The sequence below is a fragment of the Tachyglossus aculeatus genome, chromosome 8 (assembly GCF_015852505.1).
Source record: "Tachyglossus aculeatus isolate mTacAcu1 chromosome 8, mTacAcu1.pri, whole genome shotgun sequence".
Lineage (NCBI taxonomy): Eukaryota > Metazoa > Chordata > Mammalia > Monotremata > Tachyglossidae > Tachyglossus > Tachyglossus aculeatus.
In genome coordinates, this window is record NC_052073.1 from 10664219 (window position 1) to 10690437 (window position 26219).

The window sequence follows — 26219 nt, forward strand, 5'->3', positions numbered from 1 at the left end:
CTTTCCTTCCCACTACTGGCTCCTGCCTTCTTTTCACCTGAGTGAGCTTCATCCTAGCTTAAGAAGCCCAGAGCACAGGAGTGGGAGTTCTAATCCCGGCTCTGCCACTTATCTGCTGCATGACCTTGGGCAGTTCACTTCACTTTTCTGTGCCTGTTCCCTCAGCTATAAAAAGGAGATTAAGTCCCTGCTCTGCCTCCTAGACTGTGAGCCCATGTGGAATGTGGACTTCTGCCTGGTCCGATGATCTTGTTTTGCTCCAGTTTTTATCATAGGGTTCGGCTTTAAGTGTAAGTGCTTAAAAGGTACTTTTATCATAGGGTTGGGCTTTACGTGTAAGTACTTAGGTACTATTATTATTCTAATTTCTCCTAGAATTATTATTATTCCATGTACCAACCCAAGACAGAACCCTAAGTGCATTGTAGGGGAACACAGAGATCTAAGCCTGGATCATTGAAATGTCCAGTAGCAGTCTTGCAATTGAACTAAAGTACGAGGAAAACCTCTGGGAAGGCCAACTCTTTTCCAGAGACCAAGCCAATTCTGAGAGCGAGAGAGACTTCTAGACAACGTTCATTTTGCATGGATTTAAGTGTCCCTTCCTCCCTCTCAGGATGGCACCTGGAGAGTTTCCAGTACTCTACCAGTCTTGGCTATGGGAGGGAGAGTCAAGTAGAGGCCTACCCATTCCATTCCTAGCTTGGCCAGTGGCTAGCGAGTGGAAGGCAATCTGCTACAAGTCAAAGTTCACCCTGGAGCAGCCCGGGAGAGAATCAAGGGCAGAGACTCAAGTTTATTTTGCAGAAGAAGGCAGTGGTAAACCACTTCCGTATTTTTACCAAGAAAACTCTCTGGATACAGAACCAGAATGATTGCAGATGGAGGAGGGGCACTCTGGAAGAGATGTGTCCATGGAGTCACTATGGGTCAGAGACAACTCGAAAACTTAAGACTAGTATCCTTTTCCATTCTTGCTATTCAGTTTTGTAATATCTTACCGTCTTTGCTGTTGGGTATGCTAGAAGAAATAGAGGGATACAAGACCAAAATTATGGGCTCTGGTCTGACCCAATAATAATAATGATGATATTCATTAAGTGCTTACTATGTGCCAAGCACTGTTCTAAGTGCTGGGGTAGATACAAGGTAATCAGGTTGTACCACATGGGGCTTACAGTTCTTAATCCCCATTTTACAGACGAAGTAACTGAGCCTCTTTGTCCAGTCCTAGCCATGTCCAGTGTCTGTGGGGGATGCATTGTGGCCTGATTTTTGATAGCGTTTTTTAATCTAGCCCATTAGCACTTAGAGGTTTCTGAGGAGAGAGGAGGTGTTGGGTATTGATAAGGCACATGTGGCTTTCATCTGTCTGTCAGTCAATAAGTCAGTCGTATTTATTGAGTGCTTATTGTGTTCAGGAACTGGACTAAGCGCTTGGGAAAGTACAATACAACAATAAACAGACACATTCCCTTCCCACAACAAGCTTGCAGTCAAGCGGATGAGCTGGGTGTGTGTGGGCAAGAGCGGATTGCCGGGGGCCCTTTCTCCTTGGTTTATTGATGTCGATGAGGCAATTTCTCCTCTCAAACCAGTCCCAATTGTGGGGTCTCTGCCTTAGCTCCAATGGGATAGTGTAAGCCACTCCCGAAGCCCAAAGATATAGGTTCTTCACAATAATAATTATGGTATTTAAGTGCTTACTATATGCCATGCACTGTACTAAGCGCTGGTGAAGGTACAGGATAAGTAGGTCCCACATGGGGCTCACAGAGTAAGTAGGAGGGAAAATAGGCATTGAATCCCCAGTGTGCAGAGAGGGAACTGAGGCACAGAGAGGCTAAGTGACTTGCCCAAGACCACACAGCAGGTAAATGGTCTTTACCTGCTCCTACTCCCAGACCTGTGCTCTTTCCACTGCTTCCAGGACTCCCAGGCTACACTGCTTCCCTGGATTTTCTCCTAATGTGAAGCCCCTGGAGATGAATTAAGGGCCATCAGTGTTTCTGTTTATAATAATGGTTACTGTCTTCAACACACCATGGCTTTGTCAGGTGCTGTATCAATCCATTAGTTTTGCATAAACCATTTTCTCTCAAAGACGTTTCCTATTTTGTTTCCTGCAGTAGTGAAGGCACACTGCGGTTTTCTTCCTTTTCTTCTTTCCTTCCCAAGACTCTTCTCTCTCTGCCTCTCACTTACTTCAACGTTTCACCTTGATGTATCTCTTGTCAAAATGGAAATGAAAGATAGTCCAGCAGAAGATGAGATTGCTTATTGCTCTGTCAATTTGTGGGAGCGAACAAGATAAGGAAGAAAAATATATTTTTTTTTTGGACAAGTCTAGACAGCCTCACATATAACTCAGACCAGTAATGGGAATAGACAATATGAAAATCTGTACTGTAAAATACTTTAAAAGGATCCTTTTCTGGTAAATGGCCAGCCTAACTGTGATTTGTCTAATTGCTTAAGTAGTTCATTGTTGCTATGAATAAATATTAATTATTACTATAGCAATAGGTACTAAAGCAATAATAACAAACAATATAATAGTTTATGTACCCAGAGGCTTGTGGATTACTGGATTCATTTTTAAATACAGAAGAAATGTACATTATAGATGCCAGCAGCGACAGCAACCTATTATAAGCAAACAGGAATACTGAGCAATACGTGGCCTGGTTTCTTAGGCAGCAGGATTTGCAACATATCCAAGACCCTCAAGACGGAGCAAAACAGCTTGGGTTGCATGATGGTATCCTAGTTCTTTGCACATGCATTTCTAAGGAGAACCCTCTTCCTCATCCCATCCCCTCCACACATCAACCGTGGGGAGATTAAAGGAAAAAGGGTAGCCTTTTTTTTTAAAGCATTTGTTAAGCATTTACTATGTGTCAAGCACTGTTCTAAGCATCAGGGTATGAGTTAATTAGGTCGGACACAGACCCTGTCCTGCATGGACTAAGTCACGGTCTAAATAGGTGTGAGAACAGGTACCCCCATTTTACAGTTGCGGAAGGAGAAGTTAAGTGATTTGCCCAAGGTCACACAGCAGGCAGTTGGCAGAGTCTGGATTAGAACCCAGGTCCTTCTGACTCCTGAGCCTGTGCTCTCTCCCTAGGCCACACATCTCTGTTAGATTGTAAACTTCTTGAGGTTTGGGAATGAGTGTGTTCTTTAGCATTAACCTTAAGCCCATTGACCAAGGCAGTACATCCAGTAGGTTTTCAGTGTTGCCTGGCCTGACCGGGCTCCATTTCAGGCCTAGGTTGGTCCATTCTGAGAGCGTCCATGGATGCCCTGCATTTGAACCCCCTCTCCAGACTTTTCCCTGCCTCCTGGGGCAAGTAGGTTTGCACTGCTCTGCCCTGAACACTTTTTTCAATACTAATTATGGTTCTTGTTAAGGCACTTAATATGTGCCAAGCACTGTTCTAAGCACCAGGTAAATACAAGTTAATCAGGTTGGACGCAGCCTCTGTCCCACATGGGGCTCACACTCTTAACCCCATTCTACAGATGAGGTAACTGAGGCACAGAGAAGAGACTTGCCCAAGACACACAGCAGACATGTGCGCTACTTCTCCCAGGCCCTCTGTTGTCTTCTCTGTTTTTCTGATTCCCAGGCCTATGCTCTATCCACTAAGCCACATCTGGAATCTAAATGACTACCTATTCAGCTCTATCAACACATACCATTTTAATAAACGTGCATCAACTCTTTTGAAGTCTCTCATGAATAAAGAAAGCACTGGAATGGGCCCTTTTCTCTTTTGTATTTGTAGGGAGAAACACCATCATCCTCAGGCAGGTCAAATCCAATCACACCATATTCTGTCTTGGACAGTGGCATCTAAAAGAAGAGCAGTGAGGGCTAGAGGAAAGAGAATGGGCCTGAGAGTCAGGGCTGGGTTCTAATCCCTGCTCCTCCACATACCTGCTATGTGACCTTGGGCAAGTCACAACTTCTCTGTGCCTCAGTTTCTTCACCTGTAAAATGGGGGAGTCAATGGCTGTTCTGCCTCCTATTTATACTGTGAGCCCTGTGTTGGATCTGATTAACCTGTATCTACCTCAGCACTTGGAAGAATGCTTGGCACACAGTAAGTGCTTAAGAACACCAAAATTATCAAAAAGCACTTGGAGAAAAGGATATGATGAATCCATTACTCTATATTGATTCATCCACACCTCCATCGTGGGCTCACCTTTTAAGTAAACGCTTATCTTTTTAATCTACTATAGACCTCTTGTCCGTGACATCTTGTCTGTGTTCTCTCTCCACTCCAGTCCAAACTTCACTCTGCTGCCTGGATCATTTTTCTACAAAATCATTCATTCCATGTTTCCCCTCTCAAGAACCTCCAGTGGTTGCCAGTCCACTGCCACAATCAACAGAAACTCCTTTAAAGCACTCAATCGCCTAACCTACCTAAACTTGCTGATTTCTTACTACAACCCAGCCTACACACTTTATTCTTCTAACACCAAACTACTCTCTGTACCTTGAGCTCATCTGTTTTGCTGCCGACCTCTTGCCCAGACCCAGCCTCTGGTCTGGAATGCTCTCCTTCTTCATAATCAACAGCTGATCACTCTCCCCACCTTCAAAAACCGTATTAAAATCACATCTTCCTCCAAGAGGCCTTCTCTGACTAAACCTTCATTTCCTCTTCTCCCATTCTCTTCTGTGTTGTCCTTACTTAGATCTCCACCCTTTTCTCACCCCTCCCTCAACCCTACACTACGTATGTACACATCTGTAATTTCTTTATATTAATGTCTGTTTCCTCCTCTAGATTGCAAACTCATTGTGTGCAGGGAACGTGTCTATAAACTCTGTTATATTGGGTTTTTTTTAGCATTTATTAAGTGATTACTGTGTGCAAAGCACTGTAAATTTCTCCCAAGTGCTTAGTACAGTGCTCTGCACCCAGTAAGAGCTCAATTAATCCAATTGACTGAGTTTCCCCAAACCTTGCTTGAGACTATTTCCTGTTTTCATTGATTTATCCATCAGTGGTATTCATTGAGTATCTACTTGTAGACAGAGCATGGTAGAAGTACTTGGGAGCATATAATAAAATGGATAGACATTGTCCCTCCTCTCAAAGATTTTACAATCCAGCACAGATAGAACGTGGTAAGCATTCCCAGAGATTTGATGCCCTAACACTGTGGGACTACCTTCTCTTCGTGCACTGTTCTAGGTTCCTGCTTTTCACTCTGAGAGAAAGATAAAAATCTCCTGACGCCATCACGTGGGTGTGTTTCCTGAGGGGGGAAAAAAAGACAGACCCCCAAACAAGACTCCATTTGCTCTGTTCATGTTACCCTCCTGCCGGTTTTGCATTTTTAAATTATCCTCCTGCCTCTCAAAGAAGAGTATCCAGAAGAGTATTATTATCACTATTATCACTGCAGTAATTTTTGATTGCTGTGCGCATACTGTACTGGTTAAAGGCAGGGCTAATTAGTCAGAAAACTTACTTTTCCTGTGAGTCACTGGGAGTTTGTCATAGGAGACTTTAATGAGTCTCCCATGACTCAAGTGATATTTCCTTTCTGCATCACTAAAACTTGCTGTGATAATTTTGGTTTCCCAACCCAGAGATGAGGCCCCACAGTCAACTCTCAGAGCTGAGAGAAGGATAACCCCCAATCGGCAGGGCTGGAGGATGGAACCAATATTTTTTCCACCCTATTCCTAGTTCACGATTGAAGTGGAGGGATAAGTGCTTAGGTACAGTGTTCTGCACCTGGTAAGTGCTCAATAAATACCATTGATCGATAACATTACAGTAAATGTAAGTTTTGGGTGCTATTGGAGCCTCCTCAGAAAGGTTACAAATAAATCAGGTATAGCTATATTTTTCAAAAAACCTACTGATTTACATCATTTAGAAAATAAGCTATTTAAGTTACCCCCCAAGACCCTTCTGTAATCCAATTTTATTACTCCGTGTGGGGCTAGGCTATATGGAACATTTCTTTTTTTTTAAAAAAAAAATCTCTTTAGCAGAATCTATTTTGAAAAGAGAATCTTTTTTTCCTCTAAAAATCGTTCATATATAATCTTCTATAATTGCACGGAATTTTCTAGTGCTTAAATCATTTACATAGCCCAAAAAAGAAAACCCATCTCTTTATTGATGGAAATTGAGATCATCACTACTACAAAGTAGGGAAAATGTACACGGCTTTATGACACAAATGATGGCACAAGCTAGGTCTTTGATGCCATATGATTTTTTTTTTTTTTTGCCTTTTCAGAGGTAATGCCCCCAAATGTTATTTATTGGGAAGCTTGCCCGTTGGACTTAAGACTGCCTCTTGCTGCTGCCATTGAGAGCTCCGGAAGCAAACGTGAAGAGGCCTATTACCGCAGAGCCGCTGTCTGTGAGGGGCAAAGGTGACCGGTCATTTCAGTTGTTGTTGTCTCGCGCCTCCGAGGAGACGCTCCCAAACAAAATGTTGCTGTCCTGCGACCCGTTACTTAACTGCGACTTGGTTTTGATCAAGAACTGTGCCCTCCTGAACATGTTCCTCTCCTGCTCCTGCTTCAGCTCTAGGTAGGAGCGGGAAAACGTGTGGAAGATGGACGTGACCGGGAACGCCATGAGCAGGATCCCGCTCAGGATGCTGCTCAGCGCCACAACCTGGCCGGGGATGCTCCTGGGCACCATGTCGCCGTAGCCCACCGTCGTCATGGTGATGACCGCCCACCAATAGCAGGCCGGGATGCTGGTGAACTCCTGGGTGTCGGCCATCTCGTTCTCAATGACGTACAGCAGCGGGGCGAAGAGGGCGATGGCGACACAGAGGAACAGCAGCAACAACCCAAACTCCCGCGTGCATCTGCGGGCGGTGAGTCCGAGGGTCTGCAGGCCCAGAGAGTGGCGGGCCAGCCTCATGACATACAAGATCCTCAGGGCACGGAGGATGCGCAGGACGAGGCCAACCTTGTCCAGGTAGCTGTTGCCCGAGCTCGGCTTCTTGTGGCCCACGGATGTGGTGTCGACCACCAGGGTGATGTAGTACGGGAGGATGGCTACTAGGTCGATCAGGGTCAAGGGGCTCCGCAGGAAGGCAAACTTGCTGGGCGCTTGAACGAATCTCAGCAGGAACTCCAGGGAAAACCACGCCACGCAGACGGATTCCACGATGAAGATGTTGTAGCACATCTGGGAACACTTGCCCTGGAATAGAGAGGAATCATTGCGGGGAATCATGGAAGTTTTGGGTTATACAAATTAAGCTACGGTCTCAGGGAGTTAGACGGCTCAGAGGTAAGCTCCTCTCCTGGGAGTGTTAGCCACTGCAGAACTGAGAACACGAAGGCCACTTTTGTGATTTTACCAGTCTGGTACAGATGCTACTGAAGGAAGCTGCAAAGCACCGTGTGGTTTGCTATCACCCTGAAAGAGCTCACATCCAAATTACTCCCAGGGAGCGATATGCACGGGTCAGCCTAATAAGTACATTTTAATATTACTAATGAGCTGAGGTGAGTCCTGAATAAAGCTTTAAAGATCTAAGGCACTCTGGGTTAAAGGGCACAATTTTAACCGGCTTATCTTGGCATTCATCTACAAAGAACTGATGTCTCCTCCTTTCTTTTAAATGCCACATGACCCCTTGCCACTTGGATATCATCAGCTGATCAGCTGAAGCCCAAGACATTCCCCTTTTGACAGCTGCTAAAGCTTCACACTGCACCCACCTTCTAATTTCTGGATAATTTCAGCTCACGGTTCATTTCTCCTTCCCCACCCTACCGACTGCACAGTCATCCTGGTGATTCTAATATGCAACCAGCTGAACTTTGCACACTGCTGCCTCACACTTCCTCACTCCTCGAGGCTCTATTGACTTTCATCTCTTCCACACATTTGCTATACTCCAACAGGGCACATCTGAACATCATTATCAAGTGATTCTCCTTGTCCTCAAAGGTCAGAAATAGGATACTACCCTCCTTCTCCAACTTCAAAATCTCCCTGTCTATAAGCTCCTCGAGGGTAGCAATTGTGCCTGCCTATTCTACTGGGCTGTATTTTCTCAGTCACTTAGTACAGTGCACTGCACTCAGTAAGGGTTGATTAACACCATTGGTTGATTTTAACTCTCTCTCCCTTTCTCTCTCTCTCCCTACAGTACTATTCCACTCCTCCCCCCACCCCCCACCCTTTTAATGTATTTGTTAAGGACTTTCTATGAGAAATAGCGTGGCACAAGGGATAAAGCGTTGGCCTAGGAGTCTAATTGGCCTGGGGTTCTAATCCCGGCTCTGCCACATGTCTGCTGTGTGACCTTGGGCAGGTAACTTTTCTGGGCCTCAGTTACCTCATCTGTAAAATGGGGACAAGAGTGTGAGCCCCATGTGGGACAGGGACTGTGCCCAACCTGATGACCTTGAATCTACCCCAGTGCTTAGAAAAGTGTTTGGCACATAGCAAGAGCTTAACAAGTATCATAATAATTATTATCATTATGTGCCAGGCATTGTAATAGATACAAGTTAATCAGGATGGACACAATCCCTGTCTCACCTAGGGCTCACAGTCTTAATCCCCATTTTACAGATAAGGTCACTGAGGCACAGAGAAGATAAGTGACTTATCTAAGGTTATACAGCAGAAAAGTGGCAGAGCAGGGATTAGTACCCAGGTCCTTCTGACTCGCAGGCCCATGCTCTTTCCTCAGGGCCACTCTACTTCTCTATTTAAATTTAAATTTCAAATTCTCTCTAACGAAAGCCTCCTGACCAGTTACCCCTCCCTGCTCCAAACTACACTAGATTCCCGAGATTTCAAGCCTTTTCACCCTGTTTTACTATCCCAGGCAACGACCCCCACTTGCGAGGGGAAGAACAATTTAACTATATTGTACTCTCCCAAGCGGTTAGTACAGTGCCTTGCACACAGGAAGCACTCAATAAATACCACCGATTGCAGTTCTCCTCCCTACACTCAAGGGAGCTCACACACTGAATCTGGCTCTCACTTTGGGTTTCTCTTCTTTAAACTCATCAGAAAATATCCCAAACTGACCGGCTTTAACCATGCTAAAACGTTTTGATCACATCAAGGTGATGCTATTATTCTTGTTGACACTCTGGCCCACAACCCTCAACTGCTCTTCCAAATTTATAATTCCTTTCTAAATCCTCCAGGCCCTCCACTTTTTAGCACTAAGCAGCGTGGCTTAGCGGAAAGAGCCCGGGCTTGGGAGGCAGAGGACGTGGGTTCTAATCCCGGCTCCACCCCTTGTCTGTTCCCCCACTTGTCCCCCCCTTCTAGACTGTGAGCCTGTTGTTGGGTAGGGACCTTCTCTATATGTTGCCAACTTGTACTTCCCAAGAGCTTAGTACAGTGCTCTGCACACAGTAAGCACTCAATAAATATGATTGAATGAATGAAATGAATAAATGCTGTGTGACCTTGGGTAAGTCACTTAACTTCTCGGTGCCTCAGTTACCTCATCTGTAAAATGTAAGACTGTGAGCCCCACATGGGACAACCTGATTACCTTGTATTTACCCTAGTGCTTAGAACAGTACTTGGCACATAGTAAGTCCTTAACAAATACCATAATTATTATTATTACTATTATTAATAACAGTTGATGACCGTACATCCTTCTTTATTGATGTGATCAGAATATTTAAATGCGTCTTCCCCATCATAATATTCCCCATTCTTCTTTCTGGCTTTTCTGAGAAAGAGGTCTCCCTCTTTTTCGATGAAGCTAACCTCACTTCCTGGGACATGTTCCCAGCATTCTCATTCATGAAAGATCTTGCTCTCATTCATTGCCATCTTGAGGAGCAGTGTGGTCTATTAGAAAGAACACAGGCCTGGGAGTCTAGTGCCACTTGTTGGCTGGGTGACCTTTGGTAAGCCATTTAACTTCGTGCCTCAGTTTCCTCATCCATAAAATGGGCCTTAAATCCTACTCCCACCTATATGAACTGTGAGCCTCATTTGGGATGGGGATTGTTTCCAACCTGATTAGCTTTTATCTATCCCAGTACTTAATACAGTGCTTGGCACAAAGTAAGCCCATAAAAGGTACCACTAAAAAACAAATTCCCCTCTACTTCATTCAACAGTCTCACATCTTCCCTATTCTATATCTCCTCACTTGATCCCACAGTACTTCCCAGTTATAGTTCCATCCTTCCCATCTAAAGCCTCGGGACATGCTATCCACATCCGGTGTTTCCATTCAAATCTGTTTTTGATGAGCTTTAGTCTGGTTTTCCTTTCACCATTTCACTGACACAGCTTTAGCTGAAGTTTACAAATCTAACCAAATCCAGTGCTATCTTTTCTGTTCTTATTTTTCCAAAACTCTTCTTTGCCTTTGATGTGACAGGCAAACTCTCCTTTTCATCAATCGTATTTATTAAGTGCTTACTGTGGGCAGAGCACTGAACTAGGCGCTGGGGAGAGTACAATATAACAATAAAACAGAGTTGGTAGACGTGTTCCCTGATCGCATTGAGTTTACCACAGAAATTATGTACATATCCATGATTTATTTATTTATGTATATTAATATCTGTCTCCCCGTCTAGACTGTAAGCTTGTTGTGGGCAGGGAACATGTCTACCAACTCTGTTGTATTGTACTCTCCCAAGCACTTAGTACAGTGCTCTGCAAACAATAAGTGTTCAATAAATACCACTGACTGATTGATTGATTGATTGATTGAAGTTCTTGTTAGTCTTGTCTTCAAGAAATTTTCCAGGTTCTCTTCAAACTGCTCTACCTCCCTCTCTCCTTTGCTTCTTCTCGTAAACTTATTCTCGAGCTAAGCATCCTTCATCATTTTGTGCTGGCCCTCTCCAACTCTCATTTTATAGCCACTTTCTTGAGGGGAGGTCACTTAATCACAAGGTTTAACATTTCCAGTTCTAGCCTCTCATCAGAATGATGTCAATCTCAGTACCATTTCACTAAATGACAGGCAAGCTGGAGTGTAATCCTGGCAATTTTCCAGGAACAAAAACCCACTGTAGTAAGGAAGGCGAGAGTAAGTTGTGAGGTGTTATGCTCCCACCCATCTATTCAAATACTCCCTTCTGCCTCTGAGATATCTCCAACCATACAGACTGCTGCCACAAAATTCAACATGTTGAAAATGGAGCTCATCACTGTCCTTCTCAAGCGTCACTTCCTCCCAACTTCTTCAGAACTGCCAACAGTGAGCACAATCCTCCTGCAGATCACTGAAGATGGTGGAGTCAGGGGGAACTTGGTTAAGCACTTAGTATGTGTCAAACACTGTTCTAAGCGCTGGGATAGGTTTGAGTTCATTAGGTCGGACACAGTCCCTGTGTCTTGAAGACAGGGCCTGCATCTTCTTTTCTGTTTTGCATTCCCCAGAGCTCCTCAAACAGAGGGAGCTCAGTACACACCAGTGAAACTTGGGGGACAACTGAGTTTTTCTCGAGGGTCTTGATTTTGAACTAGTTAGTAGTGATGAGAAGAAGGTGGCCCAATGTACACATGCTACCCTAGATGTTACTTTGGCCTAAACACCCACTCTCTCTCTCTCTCTCTTTCTCTCTCTCTCTCACACACACACACACTCTCTCTCTCTCTCTCTCTCTCTCTAAAATTGAGCTTTGTGACCTGTGTTCCCTGGATATTAGTCAAAGCAGCACAATCACGGATATTAGGGCTGAAATAGAAATATACATCTGACAGGCTGTCCCAGTTAGTCTGCCATTTAAGTTGCCACGCCAGCTTCCCACCTATAAAGCACTCCTCTGTAAAATCTGCTCTTCTCTATTAGCCGCAGAGGCTTTCATCTCCTCGCAGAGAGCACATCTTTTAGCTGACAAAGGGGGCCTCGAATTGCGCCCGTCCGATTCATTTCCCAGGCCTGATATTAATAGCCGTTCACTTTAGGCCACGGAGGCCTCGGTTTTGCCCGGGAAGCCAGTGACCGTGCTCAGGGCTCCACGGATCCGAACCGCTGCCGACCCGGGCCGGAACTCACCTGTTCTTCCTCTTCTCTTAGGATGGGCATGGTGCTGATGGACAAGTTCACCGCGGTGATGGTCACAAATAGCACAGACAGGCATGCGAACACTTTCCCCGGCAGCCCGGACTGAGGCCTCTCCACCATGTCCCTCAGCCCCTTCATACACAGGCCCACCCGGGCCTCCTCGGCCACCTCCGCCAGGCTCTCGCTCTCCAGCAGGTCATCCTCCCTCTCGTTCATCTCCGTGAACTCCTCGATCTTCTGCAGGTAGCGGCGCTGGCAGCACCAATCCAGGTTGCCTTCCTCGATGCCCCAGTAGAGGAGCTCCTCCCGGAAGGAGAGGGCACACATCTCCCTCAGCAGCCGCAACTTCCCCACCCGCAGGAAGGTCAGGATGGTCCGGAAGGCCCCGGGGTTGCGGTCGAAAAAGAACTCGTTGCAGGTCACGTCGTAGTCGTCGCAGACGTTCAGGATGTCGTCAAAGTTGGTGCAGGACTTGAGCTGCCCGAGCCGGGTCAGGGGGAACTCGTCGAGGGTGGTCCACGGCAGCAGGTACTTGATGCCCCCCACGTTGATGATGATGTGGCGTTTGCGGTCCTCGGGCTGAGTGCTCTGGTAGAGATCCTCTCGCGGGGGGAGAAGCCGGGCTCTTTGGTAAAACACTCCCTTGAGCGAGTGCGACTCGGGGAAGAAGGTGTGGTTGAAAGAGGTATCGGACGCACAGCTCAGGGCGCCGTAATCGTAGTCCGAGTTCTCTCCGGGCAAGAGAGTCATTTTGGTAACTGGACTTTACATTCCACCTTGGAATTCTGAAACAAGAGGGGGAAGGGAGGGGATAAAAAAAAAACACAATAGTTTTTCTGACAATCATTCAGGTGTTTGGCCAGGGGGAAGCAGTGACAATGATGGCCATGCTGCTTGCAGGACTATTTTAAGATCAGTGAATAACCACGGCAGAAAAGGGGGCTGCCAGCAGCTCATTCTCAGCTGCTTGGTGAGGCAGAAGCAGCAGCCAAAATGCTCCAGTCTCTGTGAGGGAAGGCTCATACAGGAAGCCCAGCTGTGGGCTTCCACACCGCTCTCTGTTCCTTTTGCTCGTGGCTTCTAAGAGTGCTCCGACGCCACGGAGATTTAGAGACAGGGCAAAATTTCAACCCTTTGCATTGCCTTTTCTCTCCAGAAACCCAATGGTACAGTAACTAGTCTGGTCTGTACATTGACTAGCTCTAAGAATACAAAATATGCCTCTTCCAGAGACATCCCCTTGTTAAATAAAAAGTAAAATTTCCTCTCCCATGGAATGACTTTTTTTATCTTTGGGGGTGAAGCATCTATTTTATGATGCAAACTTGCCTGCTACATGCCTCCAAACCTGGTCTGTTTATAGTCCGTCTAGCCCCAACACTCATCAGAGTGCTTGGCACATTGTAAGTGCTTAAGAAATAGCACAGTTATTAGTTTTGCAGACTAATAATAGTGCCACAATTATAAGGTACAGGGATGAGAGGAATTACTCTATATTCATTCCAACCGGCTCCACCTTTCTGGGTTTGAGAGTTTTCCCGCTGCGATTGCATCCATTTAAAGACTGAGGACCTACTTGTACGATGCTTATGAATGGTAGCTGTGAAATAGTTTGGGGTTTTTTTCTGGCTAATTTTTTCTAGTCGTTAAATTCAAGTAAGAGAGCTTCCTTTCAAAAAATGTCTCCAAGTTTGCATCATAAAATAGATGCTTCACCCTCAAAGATAAAAAAAAATTATTCCATGGGAGAGGAAATTTTACTTTTTATTTAACAAGGGGATGTCCCTGGAAGAGGCATATTTTGTATCCTTAGAGCTAGTCAATATACAGACCATAGAACCAGGTTCGCTTAGTTTTCTCTCTAAAAATCCTACCCTTTGGACCATCTCAGCTTTTCCCTACAGCTATTTCCCCCAAGTCCTGTCAAATCAATGGTCTTTATGGAGCAATTACTGTGTGCAGAGCACTGTACTAAGCACTTGGGAGAGTACACTACAGTAGAGTTGGCAGACACGATCCCTACCCACAAGGAGCTTACGGTCTAAGTCGCACATCTCTCATTTGCGGTGCTAATGCTGCCACACGTCACTACTTGAAAAGTATTCTACCCAGAAAGCAATATAATGTGGAAAAAAACCCAAAATTCTGTTTCCTGGCTACAAGTTCACCGACAGATGATGAATATTTTATTCTCCAACCCTTCAGCACTTGGCTCCTCAGAGACGGCAGGAGACTAATTTGCTAAATGAGGATTAGACACTTTTTTTTTTTAAAGTTCATTGATGGATCTCTGGTATGTGCATGTATTTGGCTGCACGGGCAGGGTGGGGAAAATGCACGGGCAGGTACGCTCTTCTCTGGTGTATAAATGGACAAGTCAAGGTCACAAGCTTGTTTCAGAAATGAAATCCCCTGAAAAAATGGGGAATGCATTTTTTTTTTAGTGGCAACCTCACTCTAAACTAGCATGCCATCAGTCAGTCAATCACTGGTATTTATTAAGCACTTACTCTGTGCAGAGCACTTTACTAAGTGCTTGGGAGAGTACAATACAACAGAGTTGGTAGACTCCCTTCCCTGTCCACAACGAGCTTATATTTTAGCAGATCATATGCCAGGCACTGTACTAAGCCCCGGGGAAGATATAAGATAATCAGGTTGGGCACTGTCCATGTTCCATGTGAGGCTCGGAGTCTACGTAGGCAGGAGACCAGATATTGAATCCATAAATAAAGAAACCGAGGCTCAGAGAAGTTAAATGACTTGCCCAAGGTCACACCTCAGCCCTCTCCCTACTTCAACTGATATAAAAGTGCTGTGGAAAAATAAAAGCGCTACAAAAATACAAGGTATGTGGGTCTTCCTAACTTTTACTGGTTGTAGACCTTTGTCACTTTCATTATGTTTATGTGGTATGCTGGTGAATTTGAGTCTGATTTGCTTCCATACAGTAAATTGTATTTTTCAGCAGACCATATCTTTCTCCTTCTCCCCATATGACCCAGTACAGGAATTAACACCCAATGGGCACTAAATAAATGTTGCTGAATGAAAAAAGATTTCTTGAACGGAGACTGTAGCCATTGTCCATGTTACTGCTCAAGAAATGGCTAAAGCATGTGAAAGGCAGGCTCTCATTTTCCAAATTCTTGAGAAGAATACAACATCCTGAGTTTGGTGATAGCCACTGGGAAAAAAGACGGATAAATAATCACCCATCATGGGGAAAATAATCGCTATGTACTGGATGTCACAAAATCAGCAGAAGCAGCAGGTAATTGAGAAAATCTGTTATATATAAAACTCTAGTTCTCTTCTATGGTGATTTCCCAGGGAAGTCTGGGTTGAATTCCCTGGCAGTAATCTCGTGTAATTCTTCCGGATCAAGAGTTGCATCTGTGCCTCTGACTCAGGCAGTTCCGTGCATCATGAAAAAGAATCAAATTTGCGAAGTATAAAAAAAAAAGAGGAAAAAGAAAATTCCTTCCTTTTGTGTTTTGTAGCCACTATGGTGAGGCAGGTTTCTACTTGCCGAGCACACTTTTCGGTTCCTCTATAGTCCACCTTTCCTTCTCCCAGCCAATAGTTTTCAAGAATCCCACTGGCTCAGTATTGGACCCTTAATTTTGCGCAAGTGAGAGAGCGCAATATGTACACAATATGCAGAGGGAATGGCATGTGACATGTGGCATCATAAACTACCATCTATGGCTGCCCTTTCTTTGCCACTGCCAGATTTTACTGCTGCTGAGCTCAGTCTGTGGCCAGGTTTGCTTCATGGGACACATAAAGGGGGCAAGTTCAAACAAACACAGACATCGTGCTGCATTTCTCTCTAATTAATATGTTAATGAGAATGGACTCAGGCACTAGAGATGGGCTAATAAGTGGCCCTGATCAGAGGGACAAAGGAGGAGGGTTAAGGAGCACCAGTGAAATAGTGATGCTTTTTCTTTCTCCACCTCCCAGTCGCCTTCCCGTTTCAAAGCAGTGACGATTTATTTATTACTCTATTTATTTATTTATTTTACTTGTACATATCTATTCTATTTATTTTATTTTGTTAGTATGTTTGGTTTTGTTCTCTGTCTCCCCCTTTTAGACTGTGAGCCCACTGTTGGGTAGGGACTGTCTCTATATGTTGCCAATTTGTACTTCCCAAGCGCTTAGTACAGTGCTCTGCATATAGTAAGTGCTCAATAAATATGATTGATGATGATGATGATCCGACTACACCAGTCTTTCCCGGATTGCTTCCAAAGTCAACAACAGCATAATATCAGACGGCGCATTGCGCTGAGGTTCCAAAAGGGCCAAAGTGCGTGTTTTTACAATCCAGATGGAGTATAGAACAAGTGGGAAGCAGAGCATGGCCTAGTGGACAGAGCTCAGGCCTAGGAGTCAAAAAGGACCTGGGTTCTAACCCTGGCTCCACCACTTATCTGCTCTGTGACCTTGGGCAAGTCCCATCACTTCTCAGGGCCTCAGTTACCTCATCTGTAAAATGGGGATTAAGACTGTGAGCCCCTGTGGGACAGGGATCACGTCCAACCAGATTAGCCTGTATCTACCTCAGCGCTTAATACAGTGCCTGGCAAAAAGTAAGTGCTTTACAAATACCATAAACAATTGCTCCCACAACATTCCTCAGGGGAACAAAAGCAAAAAGACCCTATTCCTCACGGAAAACCCTGATGGTGTTCAGAGGATCTCCCCAGCCTGCACCTGGTCAGCTAACAAAACTTCCAGTTCAGTTAATGATAACGACAATAATAATCATCATTATTTGTTAAGCACTTACTATGTGCAAAGCAGTATGCTAAGAACTGGGGTAGAAACAAGACAATCATGTTGGACACAGTACAACTGAGGAAATTCAGGCATCGAGAAATTAAGCGACTTGCTGACGGCCACCCAGCAGCCAAGTGTTTAATAATAATAATAGTATTTGTTAAGCGCTTACTACATGCAAAGCACTGTTCTAGGCACTGGGTAGGATACAAGGTGATCAGGTTGTCCACCGTGGGGCTCATAGTTTTAGTCCCCATTTTACAGATGAGGTAACTGAGGCACAGAAAAGTTAAGTGACTTGCCCAAAGTCTCACAGCTGACAATTGGTGGAGCCGGGATTTGAACCCATGACCTCTGATTCCCAAGCCCGTGCTCTTTCCACCGAGCCACGCTGCCAGTGTACTAAACACTGCTGTTTAGTACACTGTCTGGCACATAAGTGTGTAACAAATACCAAAAAAAAAAAAAAAAAAAAAAAGAAAAAAGAGTGGCTGAGCTAGGATTAGAACCCAAGTCCTCTGACTCCAGGTTTTTCCACTTGGTCATGCTGCCTCCCAATGGGAGAAGCTTTCAGGCTGGAGCCAGAAGAGGTATTTCAGCAAGATGCTCCGAGACCTCCTAACTGATTTTTTCCCCTAGGACTGTAATTGGAGAGAGAGACATTTAAACCCTACCAAAGAAACAGCTCTGCAATCACGGACAAAAACTACACCAGCTTCTCTTTTCCTCTCCGTTTGATGATGTGTTCCCAGGGTAAGTTTTAAGGCTGCAGAGTCTAGGGCTCCAGATGGATGGGTGTAAAGAAGGAGAGTGTTTACCTATGCATATATCAATTCTAAACAACTTTCCAAATCAACATTTTCCTCGCAGGTGGAGGCTTTTGTCTATCCGTTTTGTCTAAAGAGGGATGCAGTTTGGAATGATTCTGATCTCTGCAGAAATTCCAATGTCGGAAATGTAGGGCATCGGGCAAGGATTGTGGGGTTTGAAGGAGGGGTCAGAGGGGACACTGCAGCCCACTCTTAAGGGACCAGAAACACAAGCCCTCGTGGCTCTGGCTAACAACTGGATAAGAATTTCACAACGGCACTTGAGACGTGTTTCTGAAAAACACGGTTGGACTTCAGGGCTCTGTGATGAAAGGGATTTCAATTTGTGTACAGGTGACACTAGCTCCAAGATAATACGGGGCCCAAGGGAGCAATACATGCTCAAATGGGGGTCTGGGGTCAAGTCTCAAACTATTTGCTAATTTTCGCACGTTAAATTGTACTCCAGTTCCACATAATCACCACCACAAACGACTTTTCAATCTCACACACACACACACACACACGTACGCCCTGCAATGAGTCAATAGCCCCCGTTATTCTTCAGTTTTGAAGCATGTTCTTTCTGTTCACATCTTTCAGGTTATTAGCACCTTAGGGGCTTTAGGGGCAAAATAAATTAACGGAAATCCAACAGTTCAGATTCACCAAGCACCAGGCGATTTGGGACAGGTGCCTGAAAAATTCACACACTCTATCCATAGAGAATTTTTTTTATACAGATGGCCTCCACATTCAGTCATCTAGCATACAGTACTGCCATTACCTATCAGATTTGGCCTATTTAATCTTCTAAAGACTTCAAATCACACCAACAGCCCTCAACCGTTACATTTTAATAAACCTCACCTCCCAAACCTCTACCCTGACTGCATCATTATCACCAACCCAACTTAATGATAGGTAAAATATAGAGCCTTTTTATTTTCCAACTTAATGCTGGGTAAAAATGCTACCCTGACTGCATCATTATCACCGACCCAACTTAATGATAGGTAAAATATAGAGCCTTTATATTTTCCAACTTAATGCTGGGTAAAAATGCTGGGTACATTTCCTCGTGCTCATTTTAGTGAAGCAGACACCGGAGAGACGGTATCTGCCAATATTCCAAACAGTGGTGTCGCAAGCTTGTTGCGGACAGAGAATGTGTCTAACAACTCTGTTGTGCTCTCTCAAGTGCTTAGTGCAGTGCTCTGCACACAGTAAGTGCTCAATAAATGCCACTGATTGATTGATTGATCGATAGAGGTGCCTCCTTCCTGCATTATTTACACATTCAGACACCACTCCTGAGAGAGAGGCAGCATCGCCTAATGGATAGAGCAGGGTCCTGGGAATCAGAAGGACCCGGGCTCTAATCCCGGCTCTGCCACTTGTCTGCTGTGTGACCCTGGGCAAGTCGCTTCACTTCTCTGTGCCTCAGTTACCCCATCTGTAAAATGGGGATTAAGATGTGGGCTCCATGTGGGACTGCTCCCAACCCGATTAGCTTGTATCTACCCCAGTGCTCGATGCCTAGTAAGTGCTCTAACAAAAAGCACTAAAACTAATCAAGGCCATTACCAACGATCACTTTCCCTTTTCCTTTGCAAACTGCTTTCCTGGTGAAGAAGAAGAAACGCATACCATTAAAACAAACGGCAAGTCACCTCACTTCTCTGGGCCTCAGTTCCCTCATCTGTAAAATGGGGATTGAGACTGTGAGCCCCACATGGGACAGGGACTGAGTCCAACCCAATTCACCTGTGTCCACCCCAGCGCTTAGCACCGTGCCTGGCATGTAGTAAGCGCTTAGCAAATGGCATTATTATTATTACTAGTATTATTAAAAAGAAAAAGCAGTAAGGGCCAGCCACAATGCAGCACAAAGAATGGGCATCCACCCTGTAGCAGCCAGAATGGGCACTGAACCATTCTGCTCTGGCCCAGGGAGGTTGGTGGAGAGTTTAGAGAAGCAGCGTGGCTCAGTGGAAAAGAGCCCGGGTTTTGGAGTCAGAGGCCATAGATTCGAATCCTGACTCTGCCAATTGTCAGCTGTGTGACTTTGGGCAAGTCACTTAACTTATCTGTGCCTCAGTTACCTCATCTGTAAAATGGGGATGAAGACTGTGAGCCCCACGTGGAACAACCTGATTACCTTGTAACCTTCCCAGCGCTTAGAACAGTGCTTTGCACATAGTACGTGCTTAATAAATGTGCTCATTATTATTATTATTATTAATGGGTAGAGAAAAGGCAGTTAATGGGTAGAGGAATTGGCAAGGGCAGAAAGCCGGGAGGCCCCTGGGCATCTTGATGTGCATCTAGCTTTACTTCTATTTGTTCTGACGACTTGACACCTGTCCACATGTTTTGTTTTGTTGTCTGTCTCCCCCTTCTAGACTGTGAGCCCGTTGTTGGGTAGGGACCGTCTCTATATGTTGCCAACTTGAACTTCCCAACCGCTTAGTACAGTGCTCTGGACACACAGTAAGCGTTCAATAAATATAATTGAATGAATGAATGAATCTGTCCGGCGGGCTGGACAGGCTGGACCCGGACAAAGCGGCCCAAAGTTGGCACTTGGTGGGTGGGGGCGATCCGCTTGGCTCCGGGGCCTGTGGGGCAAACTCACTCATTCATTTAGTTATTCAGTTGTACTTATTGAGCGCTTATGGTGTGCAGGGCACTATACCAAGCGCTTGGAAAATCCAAACCTGTTGCTCAGTCTGGTCCACCCCGCCGGTGCTGGGAGGTGCTGTGCGGACAGATGGACGGACAGACCGACGAATGGTCGGGACCAGCCCTCTGTGCCCCTTGTGCTCCCGGGCCTGGCAGGGGCAGCTGAAGGGGCGTGCCCCTCTCCGGGCATCCCGTCTCTGGGCATCCCCTCTCCGGGCTCCGGGCAGTGTCACCCCTGGCTGGGCAGGCAGGGATGGAGACCTGGGCTGTGCGTCTGGTCCTGTCATTCATTCAATCGTATTTATTGAGCTCTTACTGTCTGCAAAGCCCTTCAAAGCCCTACTGAGAGCTCACCTCCTCCAGGAGACCTTCCCAGACTGAGCCCCCTCCTTCCTCTCCCCCTCCCCCCACACCTTACCTCCTTCCCCTCCCCACAGCACCTGTATATATGTATATATGTTTGTACGGATTTATTACTCTATTCATTTTACTTGTACATATTTATTCTATTTATTTTATTTGGTTTATATGTTTTGTTTTGTTCTCTGTCTCCGCCTTCTAGACTGTGAGCCCGCTGCTGGGTAGGGACCGTCTCTCTATGCTGCCAGCTTGTACTTCCCAAGTGCTTAGTCCAGTGCTCTGCACACAGTAAGCGCTCAATAAATACGATTGAATGAATGAATGAATGCAGAGCACACAGTAAGCGCTCAATTTTCTAGACTGTGAGCCCACTGTTGGGTAGGGACCGTCTCCATATGTGGCCAACTTGTACTTCCCAAGTGCTTAGTACAGTGCTCTGCACACAGTAAGCGCTCAATAAATGCGATTGATTGATTGAATGAATGAATGAATGCAGAGCACTGTACTAAGCGCTTGGGAGGTACAGGTTTGTTCATTCATTCATTCAGTCATATTTATTTAGAGCTTACTGTGTGCAGAGCACTAAGCGCTTGGGAGGTACAAGTTGGCAACATAGAGAGACGGTCCCTACCCAGCAGCGGGCTCACAGCCTAGAAGGGGGAGACGGACAACAGAACAAAACATATTAACCAAATAAAATACATAGAATAGTAAATATGGACAAGTAAAACAGAGTAATCAATCTGTGCAAACATATATCCAGGTGCTGTGGGGAGGGGAAGGAGGTAGGGCGGGGGAGAGGAAAAAGGGGGCTGAGTGTGGGAAGGCCTCCTGGAGGAGGTGAGCTCGCAGTAGGGGCAGAGACGCGCCCGGGCCCAGCTGAGGGCGGGGCGGAGGAAAGGAGGGAGGGAGGGAGGGAGGGGGCGACGGAGCGAGCCCCGGGGGGCCCACCCCTGCCCGTCCGTCCGTCCGTCCGTCCGTCCGCCCGCCCGTCCGGCTGGGGGCGGTCGGATCCCGGTGTGCCCGCAGGGTCCAGCTGTGCCCGGGCTCCGCCCAGCAGCTGTGCCCGGGCCAGCCTCCGCCGGGGCGTCCCCCACCTCCTCACCGCCCCCACAACCGCAGCAGCGCCCCCTCATGGCTGCCACGAACACCGCAGCAGCGCCCCCTTCTGGCTGCCCCAAGCACCGCACAGCCCCTTTCTAGCTGCCCCGACCACCACAGCGCCCCCTTCTGGCTGCCCCAAGCACCGCAGCGCCCCATTCTACCTGCCCCGACCACCCCAGCGCCCCCTTCTGGCTGCCCCTACCACCGCAGCGCCCCCTTCTGGCTGCCCCGACCACCGCAGCGCCCCCTTCTGGCTGCCCCTACCACCGCAGCGCCCTTTCTAGTGGCCCCGACCACCACAGCGCTCCCTTCTGGCTGCCCCGACCACCGCATTGCCCTTTCTAGTGGCCCCGACCACCGCAGCGACCCCTTCTGGCTGCCCCGACCACCGCAGCGCCCCCTTCTGGCTGCCCCGACCACCGAACGGCCCTTTCTAGCGGCCCCGACCACCACAGCGCCCCCTTCTGGCTGCCCCGACCACCGCAGCGCCCCCTCCTGGCTGCCCCGACCACCGCAGCGCCCTTTCTAGCGGCCCCGACCACCCCAGCGCCCCCTTCTGGCTGCCCCTACCACCGCAGCGCCCTTTCTAGTGGCCCCGACCACCACAGCGCTCCCTTCTGGCTGCCCCGACCACCGCATTGCCCTTTCTAGTGGCCCCGACCACCCCAGCGCCCCCTTCTGGCTGCCCCTACCACCGCAGCGCCCCCTTCTGGCTGCCCCTGCCACCCCAGCGCCCCCTTCTGGCTGCCCCTGCCACCGCAGCGCCCCCTTCTGGCTGCCCCTGCCACCGCAGCGCCCCCTTCTGGCTGCCCCGGCCCTCCGACCCCGGCATCGTCCTGAACGGCCCGCTCACTTGCAAACTCCTTGCCGCCGCCGCTGCCGCTGCTTCTGCTTCTTCTCCCGCTGCTGCTCCCGCTGCTGCTCCCGCTGCTGCTGCATTCAAGCCTTCACACTTCCCTTCGGGACTGCAAGAGTCAGGTGGCCCGGGGGCGAGCGGAGGCCAGCGAGCCCCGGAGAGGAGTCGCCCTCTCTCCCCTTTCGGGCTCCCGTGGTTTAAAGCCGGAGCGCAGGTTCCACGTTTCGGCAGAGGCAGGTCTCCGGGAGCTCCCGGGAAAGCCTCTGCCACCCGCTTGCAGTCCCCTCTCCTCTCCTTCTTAATGCCCTCCCCCTCCGGCCTCTTTCTTCCTCCCTTCCCCGGCTCTCCCGCGGCACAAAAGGGAATTGGAAAGCCGGGAGGGATCCCGAGAGCTCAGGCGGTCCTCTTTCGGGAAAAGAAAGCGAATCAGGAAAAGATCCGTTCTCCCTGCCTTTCTTTCTCCCCCACCCTCTCCCCTCCCCATCCTTCTCCTCCCCCACCTCCGGTCCCCCTGCCAATCCCACGTTTGGGAAAACGTTGGCGTGGCTGGCACTTCTCGTAGATGGGAAGCTTTTGCAAAGCTGGGGTGGAGTCCGTAGGTTTTCAGTGGGGCTTCCCTAGGTTCGTCTACATCGTGGAAGAAAACACCACTCTGCTGTTCAAAAGTCAAGAGCACCGCCCTGCTACTCAAAAGTAAAGAGAACCGCTCCGGGAATCAGGATTTGAATCCTGGTTCTTGAAGCAGTTGACAATTTTCAGGATTTGAATCCTGGTCCTTGAAGCAGTTGACAGTTTTCCTCTCCCGGGATCGATAATCAACCATTAAGAAACGAGTAGCCGAGAAATACGCCGAAGATCAATGATAGGAAGACTTGCTTGGGAAGAGCCTGGAAAAAAAGTCGTGAAACGTGCTGGTGTAACAATTGCCCCCAAAATACAAATGGGCAACTCCGTGGTGTTTCCAGTGACAACGTCTGGATCGGAAAGCTGGACCGTAAAAAAACAGGATAGAAAGAACATCGATTCTTTCGAAATGTGGTGTGCAAGTACCGTGGACTGCCCGAAAAACAAACGAATGGATGTTGGAGCAAATGAAACCAAAGTGGTCTTTGAAGGCCAAGTGACTCGACTTAATTAGCAGATTTTGGACACATAATCCGGAGGACTGATTCTCTGGGGAAGACACTAATGGTAGGAAAAGTCCGGGGAAAATGTGGAAGAGGCAGGCCGACAGCTAGATGGATAGAGACTAACGATAGCGGAAGAACTGTTAGAAAGGATGCCGATTATGGCAGAGGACAGGACGTTCTGGAGAAAGTATATCCATGAAGTCGCCATCAACAGTGAAGGTTTCCAAACCCACCAGAGGTGTTCATTCAAACGTATTTATTGAGTGCTTAGTGTGCACAGTAATCAATCAATCAATCAATCGTATTTATTGAGCACTTACTGTGTGCAGAGCACTGTACTAAGCGCTTGGGAAGTACAAATTGGCAACATATAGAGACGGTCCCTACCCAACAACGGGCTCAGGAGGTCAGGCTCAACAGGGATCATGAAAAATACCTGGCTAAAGTAGACGGCCAAGGTCATGGTAGCTACCAAGACATGGTCATGGCTCAATCAATCGATCACGTTTATTGAGCGCTAACTGTGTGCAGAACACTGGGAGAGTACGATATAACAGAGTCGGTAGGCACGTTCCCCGCCTGCAGCGACCTTACAGAATAGAGGGGGAGACAGACATCGGTATAAATAAATAAATTACGGATGTGTACAGAAGTAATGCGGGGCTGAGAACAGGCTGTAGGTCGGCTCTAATCAATCAATTGTATTTATTGAGCGCTTACTGTGTGCAGAGCACTGTACTAAGCGCTTGGGAAGTACAAGTTGGCAACACATAGAGACGGTCCCTACCCAACAGTGGGCTCACAGTCTAGAAGGGGGAGACGGAGAACAAAACCAAACATATTAACAAAATAAAATAAATAGAATAGATATGTACAAGTTAAATAAATAGAGTAATAAATATGTACATACATATATACAGGTGCTGTGGGGAAGGGACAATGCACAACATTAGTCACTTTGGTCACAAGTTGTCCCCACACGCAAAAACCTTCCTGTACACTTTGCAGTGGGCATCATCCCCGTCCCCCGTGCTCTTGTGGGTTCGTCACTGGCAGGGCCAAGAGCGTGTGAGTGGCACAACACAAACCCATCATCAGCATCATTAAGCCACGCCAATTTGAGGTCTCGCTTCCATTCATCCCCCCCACCATAGTGCGTCTCAATGCTTTATGCAATACTGTACCAAGTTCTACTTAGATTCACATTTATTATTACTACTAATAATAGGGATGATGATGATGATGATATGTATTAAGTGCTTAGGTGCCAAATACTCTGCCACGCACTGGGATAGATACAAGATAATTAGATTGGGCACAGTCCCTGTCCCTGTGGGCCTCCCAGCCTGGAAGGTACAATTCATCCATTCAGTCATATGTATTGAGCGCTTACTATGTGCAAGTAATGTCTGTCTCCCCCTCTAGACTGTGAGCTCCTTGTGGGCTGGGAATGCATCTACCAACTCTGATGTGTGTTTGTGTGTGTGTGTAAAATGTACGCACATGTATGTTTTAAGGTATTTGTTGAGCATGTACTATGTGCCAGGCACTGTACTAAGCACTGGGGCAGATGCAAGCTAATTGGGTTGGACCTAGTCCTTGTCCCGCGTGGGGCTCATAGTCTTAATCCCCACTGTGCAGATGAGGTAACTGAGGCCCAGAGAATTCGAAGGGCGCATGGCAAACAAGTGGCGGAATCAGGATTAGAACTCAGGTCCTTCTGACTCTCAGGCCTGTGCTCTGTCCAGTAGGCCATGCTACTTCCCTGTATGTTTTATTGTACTCTTCCAGGTGCCCAGCACAGAGCCCCGTAAACAATAAGTGCTCAGTAAATACCACTGATCAATCCATTTGGCATTGTCAAAGCAGCATATCTATTTCACTGCGGTCACAGCGCTCTGCACACAGTAAGCGCTCAAAGAATACGATTGAATGAAGAATCCCCCTTCTAGACCGTGAACCCGCTGTTGGGTAGGGACCGTCTCTATATGTTGCAAACTTGTACTTCCCAAGCGCTTAGTACAGTGCTCTGCACACAGTAAGCGCTCAATAAATACGATTGAATGAATGAATGAATGAGAACAGGTATTTTATCCCCATCTTACAGATGAAATTTGAGGCACACGAAAGTTAAATGAGCTGCTCAAGATCACACAGCAAAGCAGGTGCCGGAGCCAGGACTAGAACCCAGGTCTCCTGACTCCCGGTCCCCCACCCTTCTCGCTAAGCCCCTCAGCCTCCGATATTAATATTCATTTTTAAATTTATAAAACTTTTTTTCTAAGGACTTCTACACCAGTTACCTAATTTGAGATAGGGAGGGATAGGGATTACTAGCCCCAGTTTGCAGATGAGTGGACTGAGGTACAGAAAGGTGAAAGTGCCTTTCCGAAGGTAACAGAACAAACTACAGTACTGACAGTCAGTACTAGAATCCTCTAGATTATAAGCTCCTGG

The 26219-nt window shown here is 47.0% G+C and overlaps 1 protein-coding gene and 1 non-coding gene across 2 annotated transcripts; one reads left to right on the plus strand and one right to left on the minus strand.

The window, feature by feature from the left end:
• The first annotated feature begins 606 nt into the window (after positions 1–606).
• On the plus strand, positions 607–744 carry LOC119931940. Its single transcript, XR_005452236.1, has one exon. It is a non-coding gene; the product is annotated as a small nucleolar RNA SNORA7 (small nucleolar RNA).
• A 5389-nt stretch (positions 745–6133) lies between these two features.
• On the minus strand, positions 6134–12797 carry KCNG1 (potassium voltage-gated channel modifier subfamily G member 1). Its single transcript, XM_038750457.1, has 2 exons — positions 12019–12797; positions 6134–7205 (listed from the first exon to the last, which is right to left on the minus strand). Exons 1-2 carry the CDS (start codon positions 12775–12777, stop codon positions 6432–6434), a joined length of 1533 nt encoding a protein of 510 aa, XP_038606385.1. The 5' UTR covers positions 12778–12797; the 3' UTR covers positions 6134–6431.
• Positions 12798–26219: the final 13422 nt, after the last annotated feature.